This window comes from Bos grunniens, chromosome 10 (genome assembly GCF_055505025.1).
Source record: "Bos grunniens cultivar Pamir isolate PY7600 chromosome 10, Bosgru_T2T1.0, whole genome shotgun sequence".
Lineage (NCBI taxonomy): Eukaryota > Metazoa > Chordata > Mammalia > Artiodactyla > Bovidae > Bos > Bos grunniens.
Genome location: NC_141174.1, coordinates 30393567 through 30411035, shown reverse-complemented (window position 1 = coordinate 30411035; position 17469 = coordinate 30393567). Strand labels below are relative to the sequence as shown.

Below are 17469 nucleotides of genomic sequence, written 5' to 3'. Positions count from 1 at the left end.
GGGTCCAACAAGGCTGTATATTGTCATGCTGTTTATTTAACTTATTTGCAGTGTACGTCATGGGAAATGCCAGGCTGGATGAATCACAGACTGGAATCAAGATTGTCAGAAGAAATATCAACAACTTTATATATGCAAATGATACCTCTCTAATGACAGAAAGTAAAGGGGAACTAAAGAGCTTCAATGAGGGGTGAAAGAGGAGAGTCAGAAAACTGACTTAAGAGCTCAACATTCAAAAGACTAAGATCATGGCATCCAGTCCCATCACTTCATGGTAAATAGAAGGGGAAAAAGTGGAAACAGTGACAGATCTTATTTTCTTGGGCTCCAAAATCATTGTGAATGATGACTGCAGCCATGAAATTAAAAGACACTCGGTGCTTGGAAGAAAAACTATGACAAACTTAGACACATACTAAAAATGAAAGACATCACTTTATCAACAAAAGTCCATATAGTCAAACTTAATGGTTTTTCCAGTAGTCATGTACGGATGTGAGAGTTGGACCATAAAGAAGGCTATGTACTGAAGAGTAGATGCTTTTGAACTGTGGTGTTAGAGAAGACTCTTGAAAATCCCCTGGACAGCAAGGAGATCCAACCAATCAATCCTAAAGGAAATCAGTCCTTACTATTCATTGGAAAGACTGATGCTGAAGCTGAAACTCCAATACTGTGTCCAACTGATATGAAGAGCCGATTCATTAGAAAAGACCCTGATGCTGGGAAGGATTGAAGGCAAAAGGAGAAGAAGGCAGCAGAGGGTGAGATGGTTAGATAGCTCACTGACTCCATGGACATAAATTTGAGCAAACTCTGGGAGATAGTGAAAGACAGGGATGTCTGGTGTGGCATTGCATGGGGTCACAAAGAGTCGGACATGACTTAGTGATTGAACAGCAACAAAATAGTCCATTATGTTGTATATCCTATTCATTAATTAATTGATGGAAACATGGGTTACTTTATCTCTTGGCTGTTGTGAATAATGCTGCTATGAGCACAACTGTTCAAGTTCTTGCTTCCTTCCTTTTGGGTATAACCAAGAAACGGAGTTGTTAGCTCATATGGTAGTGCAGGTGCAAGTGTTAGTTGCTCAGTTGTGTCCGACTCTTTCCAACCCCATGACTGTAGCCTGTCTATTCCTGTCCATGGATTTCTCCAAGCAGAAATACTAGAGTGGGTAGCCAGTCCCTTCCCCAGGAGATCTTCCCAACCCAGGGATCGAACCTGGGTCTCCTGCATTGTAGGTGGATTCTTTGCCGTCTGAGTTACCAGGAAAGCCCGGCTCATGTGGTAATTTTATATTTAATCTTTTGAGGAATTGCTATCTATTTTCCACAGTAACACCATTTTACATTCGCATCAGCAATGCACGTGAGTTCCAGTTTCTCCACATCCTTGCCAGTACTTGTTATTTTATGTGTTTTTTGTTTTTGTTCTGGATAATAGACATCCTAAATAGCTGTGGGTGTGAAGTGCCACAGTGGGGCCCTCTGTATTTGTGGCTTCCACATCTATGGATTCAGCCAACCATGAAGTTCCATCTGGGTTTGGTCAGTTTGTGGACGCAGAACCCAGGGATGAGGAATCTGGGGATGGAGTGGGCTGACTGTACTAGTATGCCATTTTATATAAGAGACTTGTGCATCTGCGAATTTTGGTATCTGGATCGTGGCACCAGACCTCTCCTCCAGCCCTAGAGATACTGAGGGATGACTGTATATCATTATAGTTTTGATTTGGATTTCCCTAATGAGTAGTGATGTTAGTCATCTTTCCTTGTGCTTATTGGCCATTTGTGTATCTCTGGAGAAATGTTTTTTCAAGTCCTTTCCCCAGATTTGGTGATGGACTTGTGAGGTCCCAGTGTCAGAGAAGCTATTAATATTATGTTAAACTAGCTAAGATAATGTTACAGCATATTAAAGTTGTTGAAGAGAAAAACCATGAGTCATATACAGACATCTTCAGTGTCTCATTCGTCACTGCCTCAGCTGCACTTGTAAGTCATGGTTTTTACCTTTTTTTCCTCCTCCTTTAAATAAAAGAGAAAACAATTGCTTTATGTATCCAACTTAGTAATATAGGGGAAAAAGAAAAGGAAACTAAGGGAGGTAATAAGAGAAATAAATTAAAAATTAGAAAATATTGGAACTAATAACTGTAAAAACTAGTTTTTATTAGAAAGTTAGGACATAGAGAAACTGATGAGAACTATACCAAGAAAAGTAACAGAACTGTAGTTAGAATCAGAAAACATGGACTGTAAAAAAAATACACATATTCAAAAATTAGAATTCTAGGCTCAGATTATAAATATGGAAATCTCAATGTAATGGTGCTATGTTGCTGAGTGGCATTTTATTTTGTATATTTTTAATCAAATATGGCCTTTTAATTTTAGTTTTCCAGTAGTACTTTTCAGAAAAATATGTGGATATTGTATCCAACTTAGTTTTTGCATAAACTTTTCTCATTTTGTGTGTGTGTGTGTAAGTAGACATCAAATACACACATTTGATAAGTAAGTTTACTTCCATTATAGACTCAGAATAGACATTCTGTGGCAAAACTTTGCACATAATGATTTCATTACTGTGCTCCCTATCTAAAACTTTCAAGAAAGCACAAATTATCAAAATTGTAATAGGAAAATGTGAGAACAGATTATGCTTATATATTTGGTGAATTCTGCCGTTGACATTGGGCTTCCCTGGTGACTCAGATGGTAAAGAATCTGCCTGCAGTGCAGGAGACCCAGGTTTGATCCCTGGGTCGAGAAGATCCTCCAGAGAAGGAAATGGCTACCCACTCCAGTATCCTTGCCTGGAAAATCCTATAGACAGAGGAGCTTGGCAGGCTGTAGTCCATGTGATCGCAGAGTCAGACATGACTGAGCGACTAACACTTTTCACTTTCACCACTGACATTGAACAACTACTCTTTAAGGCTAAATTTGAATTTAATGATGGATTTGATTTTCTTCCTTTAAATTATTTGTCGCTGTGTGTTAATTATATAATGTGGATTTCAGTAATACAATGAAAAACAGGTAATATTTTTAACGTGAAGAAATTTAGCTCATCTTTAAAAACTGCAAATAAGTAGTAATATGAAAGTAATATTTACAAGTATTATTTTCTTTCATTTTTCTAACAGGGTCAGCATATTTCATTAGCACCCATTCAAAAACTTGAAGAAGCTCTGTATGAATACCAACCACTGCAGATAGAGACATGTGGACCACAGGTTCCTGAGCTTGAGATGCTAGGAAGACTCGGGTAAGTGTCCAGAAGAACTTTTCATTGAGGAGCTGATGTTTAGGGCTTTGTTGTTTCTGTTTTTAACTGACACTTTAACACTGCTAGATTCTGAGTTTATAGAACTTAACTCTTTTGTGAGAAACGAATGGTGCTTAATGCTAAGTTAATATATTACTTTTTCCTACTGTCTTATTAGGTCTTTTGAAATTGAATTGTACTAGTTCCCTTTTAAGAATGTCATTGGCAGACATACTGAAGTAGCTCTTCATTTTTGCTCACTTTGTATTTTTTAGAAATAGGGGCTTCATTTATTAATAGTCAGCTGTAAGCCATGAAAATAGAATTGAACTCCTTGTCATGAAAAAGAGCAGATTTACTATCAGTTAAGTACAGTGCAGTTATATTTATGAGAAATGAGCTGTAAAATATATTTTGTCAAAGGGTATGATACAGGACAGGCCTAATGGCTCAGAAGCTGTAGCATCCATTTTGGAAACGAACTTGGGATTATGGCTTTTGTGAGCCATGTAGATAATCATATTTTGTCTTGGGCGAACACATGGGTATTTGTGTAATTGGAAAGTATAGGTACAAACTTTGTTGAATGGAGCACATTGGATCTTGATCTGCTGTCTCAATCTAAACTATTGAGTAATCTAAAAACAGTTATTTCTTAATAAAATAAAATAGCTTAAAGAGTATAATATGAAAGGAAAATAATGAATACAGTGAAGTGAAGTAAAAAAAAAAATGTAGAAAAGGGCCCCGACAACAAAAAGAAGATAGATGAAACAGATGGTAAAACCTACACGCATCTTCAAAACCACAACTACAACTTTGAACATAGTGCATTGTATTTTGCATATGAACATGGAGGCTCCAAGTTGAAATTACTGTTAAAATCATAGGTAATTTACTTATACACTATTTTCTCTAGTTTTATAGTCTCTTTAAAAGTCCTGTAACCTCCAAGCATAAAGTAGAGAAGAAAAACGAAGCCTAAAATTCCCAATAGAGTTTGTGATAACAAAAGTATTAAATAATTGGCCCCATTTTCTCTGTATTTTCATTTTGAGACTCTGATTTCACATATGTAAAACCTTCTGATGTTGTTTTACAGTCTTGAATGCTCTATTTTGTGTTTTTTCAATCTTCTCTTGAGTTTATGTTTTGAAAGTTTGGATAATTCTTCTTGTCCTATCCTTACAGTTTACTTATTCTTCTGTGCCGTTCTTGCTGATAAGCTCATCAAAGGTATTCTTTCTGATATAGCAGTTTTCACTTATAGCATTTCCATTTCACTCCCCTTGGTAATCTCCATCTTTTTGTTGAAATTTCCTATTTGTACATATTATCCACTTTTTCCACTAATTCCTTTAGCTTATTAATCGTGTTATTTTCGAGTGCCTCTTTGATAGTTTCAGCATGTCTGGGTTCAATTCTGTTGATTACTTTATGACTTAATATTAGATTTGTTTTTCTTGCTTTCTTGTGTTTATTGTAATTTTGTTTGAATATTGGATAGGTTGTGCAACAAAACAGTAGAGACTTGAGATAAATAAAATTGATTGCCAGAAATATTTATGTCCCTTTTTCTGTCAGGCCATTAATGTAGAGAGTTGAGTATCAAGTCTGTAGTTTCATCTCAGTTTTGTTGTGCCTGAAGTTATCATCCATGTATCATAGGCTTCAAATTCTTCCAGCCATAATCTGTTGTACCTAGTATAAGGCCTGGAGTGCTGGAGGGGTTTTTTTACGTAAAATTTTATTTGAATCTAAATAAAGGATACAGGATCATGATTTTATTTTGTTTTAGTGGTTGAGGGACTTTCAATTATTACTGAGTATTTAGAATATAGTTAGTTCCAGGATTCTAGAAGTATATTTTCGTCTCTCTCAACAAAGACTGTGCAATATATTCTGTATCCACAACAGTTAAGAGGACAAACTGTTTAGATTACCAGTTTGTATGTATTTCACGATTGACTATAAATTTCAGCTTTCTGTGGCTCACTGGTGGAGAAATTTCTAGATTGTCAATAGTGATGTCAGAATTCCTAAAGAATCGTTGACTTTTTCTTGATGTAAAAGTATCTACCAAAATAAAAGGTGTCTCACACCTTCCTTCTGTCCAGACTTTTATCTTAAGAAATGGATTGAATTCTATACAGACAATTTCATTTTGGGAACCAGGATTAATTAGCTCAGGTGGTCTCTTTGATGACATGTTATGACTTCATACTTAGCATTTGCCAAAATAAATCCTAAATTAATTTCTTACTTTACTAGTTCATTTTCTTTTCTGGAATTATTATTTGAAGCCATATGCTTTCTTCTTTTTTAATAATTACTATAGATATAAGATGTAATCTGATTTTCAGAAACACTTGGAAAGAAATGGAAGAAGTTGCTCAGTGAAGTGACTTTGCAAAGAATAATTTGGTATCTACAGAGGTTCTACTTTTAAGGTACAAGGAATATAAACTTTAGTTGACTTAAGGTATAGTAGTTACACATCTCTTCTAAGGTTTGTCCATATCTTTCTTTGTTCGAAGATTGCATCTGCTAAGCCTAAGGTATCCGTTTATAGTGGGCTCTCTTCCTTCCCATAAAACTCTTAACTTCTATTCTTCTCTTTTACTGTTACAACAAATTTTCCATTTTATATTATGTTATCCTATAGAGGAGACAAGTTCAGTTTTTCTACAGGCAAATAGATAATTAATTAACTACCTTATCTCCACTTCTTATATCTGTTTTGAAATCTGTATGACATGATGAAGTTAAGAATACTGCTTTTTGTAGCTTCACATTAGTTGGTGCAAAACTATGGATGTAGACACTTTCAAAATAATTTTAATTATATAATTTTGGGAGTATGTGGAATAAGGTCTTGGGAGGCATTTTGTCTTCAAAGAACTACATTTGTGTCATGTGTAATTGGAAAAAGGATAAAACTGAAAGTACATTGCCATGAGATTTTAGGTAATTTTTACTGGAATTTTTCCTAAAGTTAGTTAAACTTGGGAAGTAGATGAAGAATAAATGAAAATTTCTCATTAAGGAGGGTATTATGAATATGTAATTATAGTTCAGATTGCACTGGCAGTATTCTTCAGGTTTGCTCAAGGCAATATGTAAACATGTTTTATTAATTCTGTGCTAGTGGGAGCAAGCACTGGAGAAACTTAACTGCTAATTGACATTCCCCAGACTGCTGCTTTAGTGGTTAGTTTAGTAAAGTCTCATTGATTGGCATTCTGAAAGTGTCTTTTTAATAATCAACTGGCTTTGTAGTTAATATTTTACTACTTCCCAGCCAAAGAAGAGTATTTCCCTTAACTCATATAAACTACAAGCATTTATCAATTTAATTCATCGTATTATTTAGTCAAATATCACTACCGTTTTAAATATCTGATTTATTTAATATGAACATTTCATTCATGAACCTACTACAGAAATAAGGAAAAACATTTTATAGGATAAGCTATAATCTTTAAGCAAGATGTATATTTTTCACTTTTCCTTATTTGTGAATTTAAGTGAACCATTTGCTACCAGATTGCTGTAGAATAAAATTTTAATCTTCATTTCTGTAGAACATTTTTGTATGTTTCTCTGTGGTAGAATGTTTTAGCCAAGTGCATACATTCATTTCTGTCTCTTCTGGTAACATATGTAAGTTCCATGCTATCAACTAGTAGAGCTTTAAATAAACAAACTGTAATAGTTTAATATCTAGAGTACTTCCTAACCAGTTGATGAGATCATTTTCTTATTATTGTGAAATCAATCGTGAAAAAAACTGTGGTCGTAATGACAGTATTGGATTAACTCAGTTAACTAGAACCTGATGATAATTAGAAGAAAGTTTCTTGTTTGATCTCCATCAGCACCTGTCAATTTTGTTTTCTTTTGTGGCCATAGATGACATAGATAAAAATCAGATTGCCGAACAGAAGTAACTGACCTGTTACAAATCCGTATGGTTATTGGCAAAGCAATTAAAATGTTCATTCTTCAGGGAATAGGATAGGGTATAGTTCCCCTAAAATAGAAGATCCACCTATCTACCTTCATTATAACCATGGAGATTTTTTGTCTTCCCTTCTTTTTTCCTTCTTTTCTTCCTTCAGTTCTTTCTTTCTGTCTGTCTCTTTCTCTCTCTCTCCCCTCCTCCCTCTCTCCCTCCCTTCCTTCCTCTTTCCTTTCCTTTCTCTCTTTTTCTCTCTCTCTCTTACTCCCTCCTTTTCTTCCCCCTTTCTTTCCTTTCCCTCTTTTGAAAGTTTAGTTAATTTAGAGTATTAGATATACAGAACTGTGAGTCAGCTTAACCTATACAGCGTGTTAAAAAGCAGAGACATCACTTTGCCAACAAAGTTCTGTATAGTCAAAGCTATAGTTTTTCCAGTAGTCATGTATGGATGTGAGAGTTGGATCATAAAGAAGGTTGAGCATTGAAGAACTGATACTTTAGAATTGTGATGTTGGAGAAGACTCTTAAAACTCTCTTGGACTGTAAGGAGATCAAACAAGTCAATCCTAAAGAAAATCAACCCTAAATATTCATTGGAAAGACTGATGCTGAATATCTAATACTTTGGCCACCTGATGCAAAAAGCTGACTCATTAGAAAAGACCCTGATGCTGGAAAAGATTTAAGGCAAAAGGAGAAAAGGGCAGCAGAGGATGAGATGGATAGATAGCATCTTTGGCTCAGTGGATATTAATTTGAGCAAACTCTGGGAAATAGTAGAGGACCGTGGAGCCTGGTGTGCTGCAGTCACAAAGAGTCGGACACAACTTAACAACTGAACAATAACAAATAAATATTTAGATTATTTTCCATTATAGGTTATTATAAAATATGAAATATAATTCCCTGTACTATATAGTAAATCCTTATTGCTTATCTATTTTATGTATAGTAGTTTGCATATGTTAGTCCCATATTCCTAATTATCCCTCTCTGTTCTCTTTCCCCTTTGGTAACCATAAGTTTGTTTTCTGTGTCTGTGACTGTGTTTCTGCTTTGTCTCTGGATTCATTTGTATTATTTTTTAGATTCTACATTGTAAGTGATACATATTTGTCTTTGTCTGAATTAGTATGATATTCTCTAGGTCCATCCATGTCACAGATGGCAATATTTCATTCTTTTTTATGGCTGAGTAATGTTTCATTGTGGGTGCACATATATCCTTAGGTGTAAGATTGCTGGATCATATGGTAGTTCAAACTACCACACAATTGCACTCATCTCACACACTAGCAAAGTAATTCTTAAAATTTTCCAAGCCAGGCTTCAGCAATACGTGAACTGTGAAATTCCAGATGTTCAAGCTGGTTTTAGAAAAGGCAGAGGAACTAGAGATCAAATTGCCAACATCTGCTGCATCATCGAAAAAGCAAGAGAGTTCCAGAAAAACATCTATTTCTGCTTTATTGACTATGCCAAAGCCTTTGACTGTGTGGATCACAATAAACTGTGGAAAATTCTAAAAGAGATGGGAATACCAGACCACCTGACCTGCCTCTTGAGAAACCTGTATGCAGGTCCGGAAGCAACAGTTAGAACTGGACATGGAACAAAAGACTGGTTCCAATAGGAAAAGGAGTACGTCAAGGGTGTATATTGTCACCCTGCTTCTTTAATTTCTATGCAGAGTACATCATGAGAAACGCTGGGCTGGAAGAAGCACAAGCTGGAATCAAGATTGCCGGGAGAAATATCAATAACTTCAGATATGCAGATGACACCCCCCTTATGGCAGAAAGTGAAGAAGAACTAGAGAGCCTCTTGATAAAAGTGAAAGAGGAGAGTGAAAAAGTTGGCTTAAAGCTCAACATTCAGAAAACGAAGATCATGGCATCTAGTCCCATCACTCATAGCAAATAGATGGAGAAACAGTGGGAACAGTGGTCAACTTTATTTTCTGGGGCTCCAGAATCACTGCAGATGGTGATTGCAGTCATGAAATTAAAAGACGCTTACTCCTTAAGTTATGACCAACCTAGACAGCATATTAAAAAGCAGAGACATTACTTTGCCAACAAAGGTCTGTCTAGTCAAGGCTATGGTTTTTCCAGTAGTTATGTATGGATGTGAGAGTTGAATTATAAAGAAAGCTCAGCACTGAAGAATTGATGCTTTTGAACTGTGGTGTTGGAGAAGACTCTTGAGAGTCCCTTGGACTGTAAGAAGATCCAACCAGTCCATCGTAAAGGAGATGAGTCCTGGGTGTTCATTGGAAGGACTGATGTTGAAACTGGAACTCTAAAACTTTGGCCACCTGATGCCAAGAGCTGATCATTGGAAAAGACCCTGATGCTGGGAAAGATTGAGGGCAGAGGAGAAGGGGACAACAGAGGATGAGATGGTTGGATGGCATCGCTAACTCAATGGACATGGGTTTGGGTGGACTCTGGTGGTTGGTGATGGACAGGGAGGCCTGGCATGCTGCGGTTCATGGGGTCGCAAAGAGTCAGACACGACTGAGTGACTGAACTGAACTGATGGTAGCTCTAATTTTAGTTTCTTTAGGAACCTCCATATAGTCTCTATAGTGGCTGCACCAACTTACTTTGCAACAGTGTAGGAGGGTTCCCTTTTTTGCACACCCTCTCCAACATTTGTTATTTGTAAGCTTTTTAATGGTAGCCATTCTGACATGTATGAGGTGATACCTCATTGTGATTTTGATTTGCATTTCTCTAGTAATTAGCAGTGTTCAGCATCTTTTCGTGTGGCTGTTGGCTAGCTGTATGTCTTCTTTGGAGAAATGTCTAGTTAGGTCTTTGCCTATTTTTTGATTAGGTTGTTTGTGTTTTTGATACTGAGTTGTGTGAGTGGTTCGTGTATTTTAGATACTAACTGCTTGTTGGTTCCATTGTTTGCAAGTATTTTCTCCCATTTGGTAGGCTGTTTTTTCATTTTGTTTATGGTTTCCTCTACTGCGCAAAAGTATTTAAGTTTGATTAGGTCCCATTCATTTACTTTTGCTTATTTCTTTTGCCTTGGGAGACTGATTTTAGAAAATATTGCTACAATTTATGTCAAGAATGTCTGGCCTGTGTTCTCTTCTAGGAATTTTAATTTTTTCATGTCCTATATGTTGGTCTTTAAACCATTTTGAGTTTATTTTTGTTTAGAGTTTGAGGGAGTGTTATAATTTCATTGATTTATGTTTGGCTGTCTAGCTTTTCCAGCCACTCACTGAAGAGACTGTCTTTTCTCATTGTATATTCTTGCCATTTTTGTTGAAGATTAATTGACCAGAGATGTGTGGGTTTATTTCTGGGCCCTCTCTTCTGTTCCATTAATCTACATGTCTGTTTTTGTGCCTGTACCATGCTGTTTTGATTACTGTAGCTTTATTGTCTGAAATTTGGAAGGTATATGCCAAACTTGCAGCTACTTTTCTTGGTCATTCTTTTGCTCTTAAAAATTGATAAATTGGAATTTTATATGTCACGAATTTGAGATGAGATATTGAACATATTCTAAAAATTTTTTAACATTCTTTTTGTCTTCCTCCTTAAGCCTTCCTCATTGTTGCCAGAGAAAACTTTCTAATATATCAATCTGGCCATGTCTCTATATTAGTAATATCCTTCAGTGGCTCATCATTATCTGCATAATCTGACCCCTATCTACCTTCCTGGCCATATGCCCCAGTCCTCTCATCGTGGTGTTTCTTAAGAACCTCATGGTGTCTCACAGTTTTGTGCCATTGCTTGTGCTGTTTCATTTCCTTAGGAAACTCTTTACCTTTATGATTGTGGCATAGACTCAGTAATTTCTTTCCCTCTTTTACTCCCTATTATGAATTTTCAATTGTCTGTTTTTGCCCCACATTCTCTTTTCTACTGGAGTAATATTTTTACTTATTTTTATGTCAGCCATATCATATGACTACTAACCTTCAAAATGTAAAGTTTATCTTATATTGCTTATGATGTGAAATTATTCAAAATAATGATATTTCCTTTTTTTTCTTTTTTGGACTTTTAATGGGCATCATTGATTTTGTACCTGTTTTTATTTTAATTGAAATGTTGTTGATTTACAATATTATGTTAATTTCTAGTTACAGCATAATGATTGAGTATTTTTATAGATTGTATTCCCTTTAAAGTTATCACAAAATAATGGTTATGTTTCTTTTTGCTGTACAATATATCTTTGTTCCTTATCCATTTTATACATAGTACCTTTTTTCTTTTTAATTAATTTATTTTTTATTGAAGGATAATTGCTTTACAAAATTTTGTTGTTTTCTGTCAAACCTCAACATGAGTCATTCATAGGTATACACATATCCCCTCCCTTTTGAACCTCCTTCCCATCTCCCGCCCCATTCCACCAATCTAGATTGATACAGAGCCCCTATTTGTGTTTCCTGAACCATACAGCAAATTCTGATTGGCTATCTATTTTACATATGGTAATGTAAGTTTCCATGTTACTCTTTGCATACATCTCACCCTCTCCTCCCCTCTCCTCATGTCCATGAATCTGTGCTCTATGTCTGTTTCTCCATTGCTGCCCTGTAAACAAGTTCTTCAGTACCATTTTTCTAGATTCCATATATATATGTTAGAATATGATATTTACTTTCTCTTTCTGACTTACTTCACTCTGTATAACAGGTTCTAGGTTCATCCACCTCATTGGAACTGACTCAAATTTGTTCCTTTTTATGGCTGAGTAATATTCCATTTTGTATATGTACCACAATATCTTTATCAATTCATCTGTCGATGGAGATCTAGGTTGCTTCCATGTTCTAATTATTGTAAATAGTGCTGCAATGAACAATGGGACACATGTGTCTTTTTCAGTTTTGATTTCCTCAGAGTATATGCTTAGGAGTGGGATTGCTGGGTCATACGGTGGTTTTATTCCTAGTTTTTTAAGGAATCTCCATCTCATCTTCCATAGTGGCTGTATCAATGTACATTCCCACCAACAGAGCAAGAGCATTCCCTTTTCTTCACACCCTCTCCAGCATTTATTGTTTATAGACTTATTGATGATGGCTATTCTGACTGGTGCGAGGTGATATGGCATTGTAGTTTTGATTTGCATTTCTCTAATAATGAGAGATGTTGAGCATCTTTTCATCTGTTTGTTAGCCATCTGTATGTCTTCTTTGGAGAAATGTCTGTTTAGGTCTTTTCCCCACTTTTTGATTGAGTTGTTTGTTTTTCTGGCATTGAGTTGTATGAGCTGCTTGTATATTTTGGAAATTAATCCTTTGTCAGTTTTTCATTTGCTATTATTGTCTTGCATTCTGAAGGCTTGTCTTTTCATCTTGCTTATAGTTGCCTTTACTGTGCAAAAGCTTTTTAAGTTTAATCAGGTCCCACTTGTTTACTTTTGTTTTTATTCCCATCATTCTAGGAGGTGGTTCATAGAGGATTTTGCTTTGATTTATGTCATCGAGTGTTCTGCCTATATTTTCCCCTAGGATGATTTATAGTTTCTGGTCTTATATTTAGATCTTTAATCCATTTTGAGTTTATCTTTGTGTATGGTGTTAAGAAGTGTTCTAATTTCATTTTTCTACATGTAGCTGTCCAGTTTTCTCAGCACCATTATTGAAGAGGTTGTCTTTGCCCCATTGTATGTTCTTGCCTCCTTTGTCAAAAATAAGGTACCCATAGGTGCATGGGTTTATTTCTGGGCTTTCTATCTTGTTCCATTGGTCTATATTTCGGTTTTTGTGCCGGTACCATATTGTCTTGATGACTGTAGCTTTGTAGTATAATCTGAAGTCAGGAAGGTTGATTTCCTCCAGCTTCATTCTTCTTTCTCAACACTGCTTTGGCTATTCAGGGTCTTTTGTATTTCTATATGAATTGGGAAATTTTTTGTTCTAGTTCTGTGAAAAATGCTGTTGGTAATTTGATAGAGATTGCATTGAATCTGTAGATTGCATTTGGTAGGATAGTCATTTCCACAATATTGATTCTTCCTACAGTGTCTTATAATTTTCTGTGTACAGTTCTTTTGTCTCCTTAGGTAAGTTTATTCCTAGATATTTAATTCTTTTTGTTGCAGTGGTGAATGGGATTGATTCCTTAATTCCTCTTTCTGATTTTTCATTGTTAGTATATAGAAATGCAAGTGATTTTTGTGTATTGATTTTGTATCCTACAACTTTGCTAAATTCACTGATTAGCTCTAGTAATTTTTTAATACTGTCTTTAGGGTTTTCTTGTACAGTATCTTGTCATCTGCAAACAGTAAGAACTTTATTTCTTCTTTTACAATCTGGATTCCTTTTATTTCTTTTTCTTCTCTGATTGCTGTAGCTAGGACTTCCAGAACTATGCTGAATAATAGTTGTGAAAGTGGACACCCTTGTCTTATTCCTGATCTTAGGGGGAATCCTTTCAGTTATTTACCATTGAGAATAATGTTTGCTGTAGACTTATCATATATGGTCTGTAAAAGACACTTACTCCATGAAAGGAAAGTTATGACCATCCGAGACAGCATATTAAAAAGCAGAGACATTACTTTGCCAACAAAGGTCTGTCTAGTCAAGGCTATGGTGTTTCTAGTGGTCATGTATGGATGTGAGAGTTGGACTATAAAGAAAGCTGAGCACTGAAGAATTGATGCTTTTGAACTGTGGTGTTGGAGAAGACTCTTGAGAGTCCCTTGGACTGCAAGGAGATCCAACCACTCTATCCTAAAGGAGCTCAGTCCTGGGTGTTCATTGGAAGGACTGATGTTGAAGCTGAAACTCCAAAACTTTGGCCACCTGATGTGAAGAGCTGACTCATTGGAAAAGACCCTGATGCTGGGAAACATTGAGGGCGGGAGGAGAAGGGGACGACAGAGGATGAGATGGTTGGATGGCATCACCAACTCTATGCACGTGAGTTTGGGTGGACTCCGGGAGTTGGTGATGGACAGGGAGGCCTGGCGTGCTGCGGTACGTGGGGTCACAAAGAGTTGGACACGACTGAGCAACTGAACTGATGTTGAAGTAAGTTCCTTCTGTGCCCATTTTTTGAAGAGTTTTAATCATAAATGGATGCTGAATTTTGTTAAAGGCTTTTCCTGCATCTATTGAGATGATCATATGGTTTTTATCATTCAATTTGTTATTATGGTGTATCACATTGATTGATTTTCATATACTGAAGAATCCTTGCATTCTTGGAATAAACCCAACTTGATCATGGTGTATGAGCTTTTTGATGTGTTTTTGAATTCTGTTTGCTAAAATTTTGTTGAGGAATTTTGCATCTGTCTTTATCAGTGATATTGGCTTGTAGTTTTCTTTTTTTGTGTTGTCTTTGTCTGGTTTTGGTGTCAGCATGCTGGTGGCCTTGTAGAATGAGGTTGGAAGTGTTCCTTTGCAATTTTTTGAAAGAGTTTTAGAAGGATAGGCATTAGCTCTTCTCTAAATGCTTGATAGAATTCTCCTGTGAAGCCATTTGGTCCTGGGCTTTTGTATTTTGGGTGGATTTTTGATCACAGCTTTAATTTCAGTGCTTGTAATTGGGTTGTTCATAATTTCTATTTCTTCCTGGTTCAGGCTTGGAAGATTGAAGTTTTCTAAGAATCTGTCCATTTCTTCCAGGTTATCCATTTAGTTGCCATATAGTTGCTCTTAATAGTCCCTTATAATCCTTTGTATTTCTGCATTGTCTATTGTAACCTCCCATTTTTCATTTCTAATTTTGTTGATTTGATTCTTCTCTTTTTTTTTTTTTGAGTCTGGCTAAAGGTTTGTCAGTTTTGTTTATCTTCTCAAAAAACCAGCTTTTAGTTTTATTAATCTTTACTATTATTTCTTTCATTTCTTTTTCATTTATTTCTGCTTGGATTTTTATGATTTCTTTCCTTTTACTTATTTTGGGGGTTTTTTGTTCTTCTTTTTCCAGTTGTTTTAGGTGTAAGATTAGGTTGTCTAGTCAATGTTTTTCTTGCTTCTTGAGATAGGATTGTATTGCTATGAACTTCCCTCTTAGAACTGCTTTTGCTGCATCCCATAGTTTTTGAGTTGTCATGTTTTTATTGTCATTTCTAGAAATTTTGTTTTTTTGTTTCTTCAGTAACCTGTTGGTTATTTAGAAATGCGTTGTTTAATCTCCATGTGTTTGTGTTTCTTACAGTTTTTTTTTTTTCTAATTGATATCTAGTCTCATAGTGTTGTGGTCAGAAAATATGCTTGATTTCAACTTTCTTAAATTTACTGAGGTTTGATCTGTGACCCAAGATGTGGTCTATCCTGGAGAATGTTCCAGGTGCACTTGAGAAGAAGGTGTATTCTTTTACATTTGGATGGAATGTCCTGAAGGTATCAGTGAGATCCATCTCATCGAGTACCTTTTTTCTTGATCCTATACCTGTATATTGCTTCTTCCTACTTCCTTCTTTCAAATCGCAAGTTTGTTTACTGTATCTGTGAGACTGTTTCTGCTTTGTTATGTGCATTCATTTTATGTTTTAGATTCTACATATAAATAACTGAGTTTTTGTCTTTGTCTGACTTATTTCACTAAGTATAATACTCTTTAGGTCCATCCACATTATTGCATATGGCAGGATTTCATTCTTTTTAATGGCTGAGTAATACTCCATTGTGTTTGTGTGTGTGTGTGTGTGTGCGTGTGTGTGTGTACACATACATCTTTATCCATTCATCTGTTGATGGACATTTGGGTTGCTTTATGTGAAGTAAGCTTAATCTTTGAGCAGTAAAATATTTTAATGATGTTCTGCCAATTTTCAATTGCTGTGCTACTTAGGAAGTCCTAAATCAACACAAAGCTTTATATATATATTTATTTATATTCTAATTTTTTGGTAGCTTCAATATTTACATGTAATCACAATCCATGTGGAATGTATTTTATTTGTAAGGAACAGTAAAAGAATCTTTACTCCATTTTTTTCAACTAGTAAATCAGTTGGCCCAGCATAATTTATTCATTAGTCTTTTTTTTTTCCCCTATTGATGTTTTAGATTAACATTCTAGGATTTTTGGTCCACTGACCTTTCTCTTCCATTAATCTGTATTTCAGTTATTTAAGCACATCACTTTCTTATTCATTTAAATTCATGATATGTTTTAGTATTAGTCATATATTTATTTTCTATTGCTATGCATTAAATTACCACACACTTAAGTGGCTTAAAACAGTATCCACTTTATCTTATTTATTATCAGTGTCTGCATATTATTAGTCTGGACATGGGTTACTTGGATCTTTTACTCAGATTGCATGTGGCTGTGATCAAAGTGTCAGCAGGTGCTGTGGGTCCATGTTAGTGAGATTTGGGGGTTGTCTTTCAAGCTGATTCATATTATTGGTAGAATTAGGTTTCTTGCTGATTTAGAACTCACAGTTGTTTTTCATCTTTTTCAGTGCTAGTAGGAGAAAATCTTTTTGAATCTCTTGCTTTCTTAAGGGCTCCTACCTGTTTAAGTTTGGTCTACTTAGATAATTTCCCTTTTTATTAACTCAAAATCAACCAATTTGAGATCTTAGTTACATCCCCGGAATTCCTTTTGCCATATAATATATCTAAGGATTGAAATTCATCATATCCATGAGGATAAAATCATGTAAAGGTGCACACAATGAGGTGGGAATTTGGGGGCTGTCTCAGAATTCTGCCTACCACAGTGGGGCAAGTCTTCCTTTGCTCTTTGTGTTTTTCAAAGTGTTTTAGAATCTTTAAACATTTATTCTTCCAAGTTTGGCCAAAGCAAAAGAGCACCCTATAGTTCTTTCAAAATGTCTGTACATTTGAAAATTTTCATTACAGGATATTATGAACCAAGTAATATAGCAAAGCAAGCCCAAACACCTTAACAAGTAAGACATGGCCATCCTTATTACCCCGTAGATTCAACCAAGCACTACATTTTTTGGTATTTCATTTGGAATTGCTTTAAACCGACAAGTTTAAAATTTATTGAATTTTCATATATCTTACACATTTCTTGGAAATTAGTTTTTGTTATATCATACTTAGGATGCTGTAGTTAAAAATTTTTCATTATGCTTTCTAACTGGTTCTTGGTTAAATACATTTTCATTTTGTATATAGCTGTTTTACTGAGAATTTTACTTGTTCTTTAAGGTGATGAGGTTTTCTATCTGGAAGCCAGTCATCCGGAAAAAAAATGCATTTTTTATTTTAAATGCTCTGTGTCTGATTTC

General features: G+C 35.4%; 1 protein-coding gene across 5 annotated transcripts in view; it reads left to right on the top strand.

Annotated features, from left to right (window-relative positions):
- MNAT1 (MNAT1 component of CDK activating kinase) overlaps window positions 1-17469 on the top strand; it is a 210418-nt gene that overhangs the window by 130317 nt on the left and 62632 nt on the right. For all 5 annotated transcript variants that reach the window (XR_015134235.1, XR_015134236.1, XM_086320401.1 and 2 more), the window contains one exon: window positions 3166-3287. Coding sequence is in view for 3 of the 5 variants with exons in the window: in XM_086320401.1 (XP_086176527.1) it covers window positions 3166-3287 (122 nt within the window). In the remaining 2 variants the exon portion in view is untranslated. The remainder of the gene's footprint in view (window positions 1-3165; window positions 3288-17469) is intronic.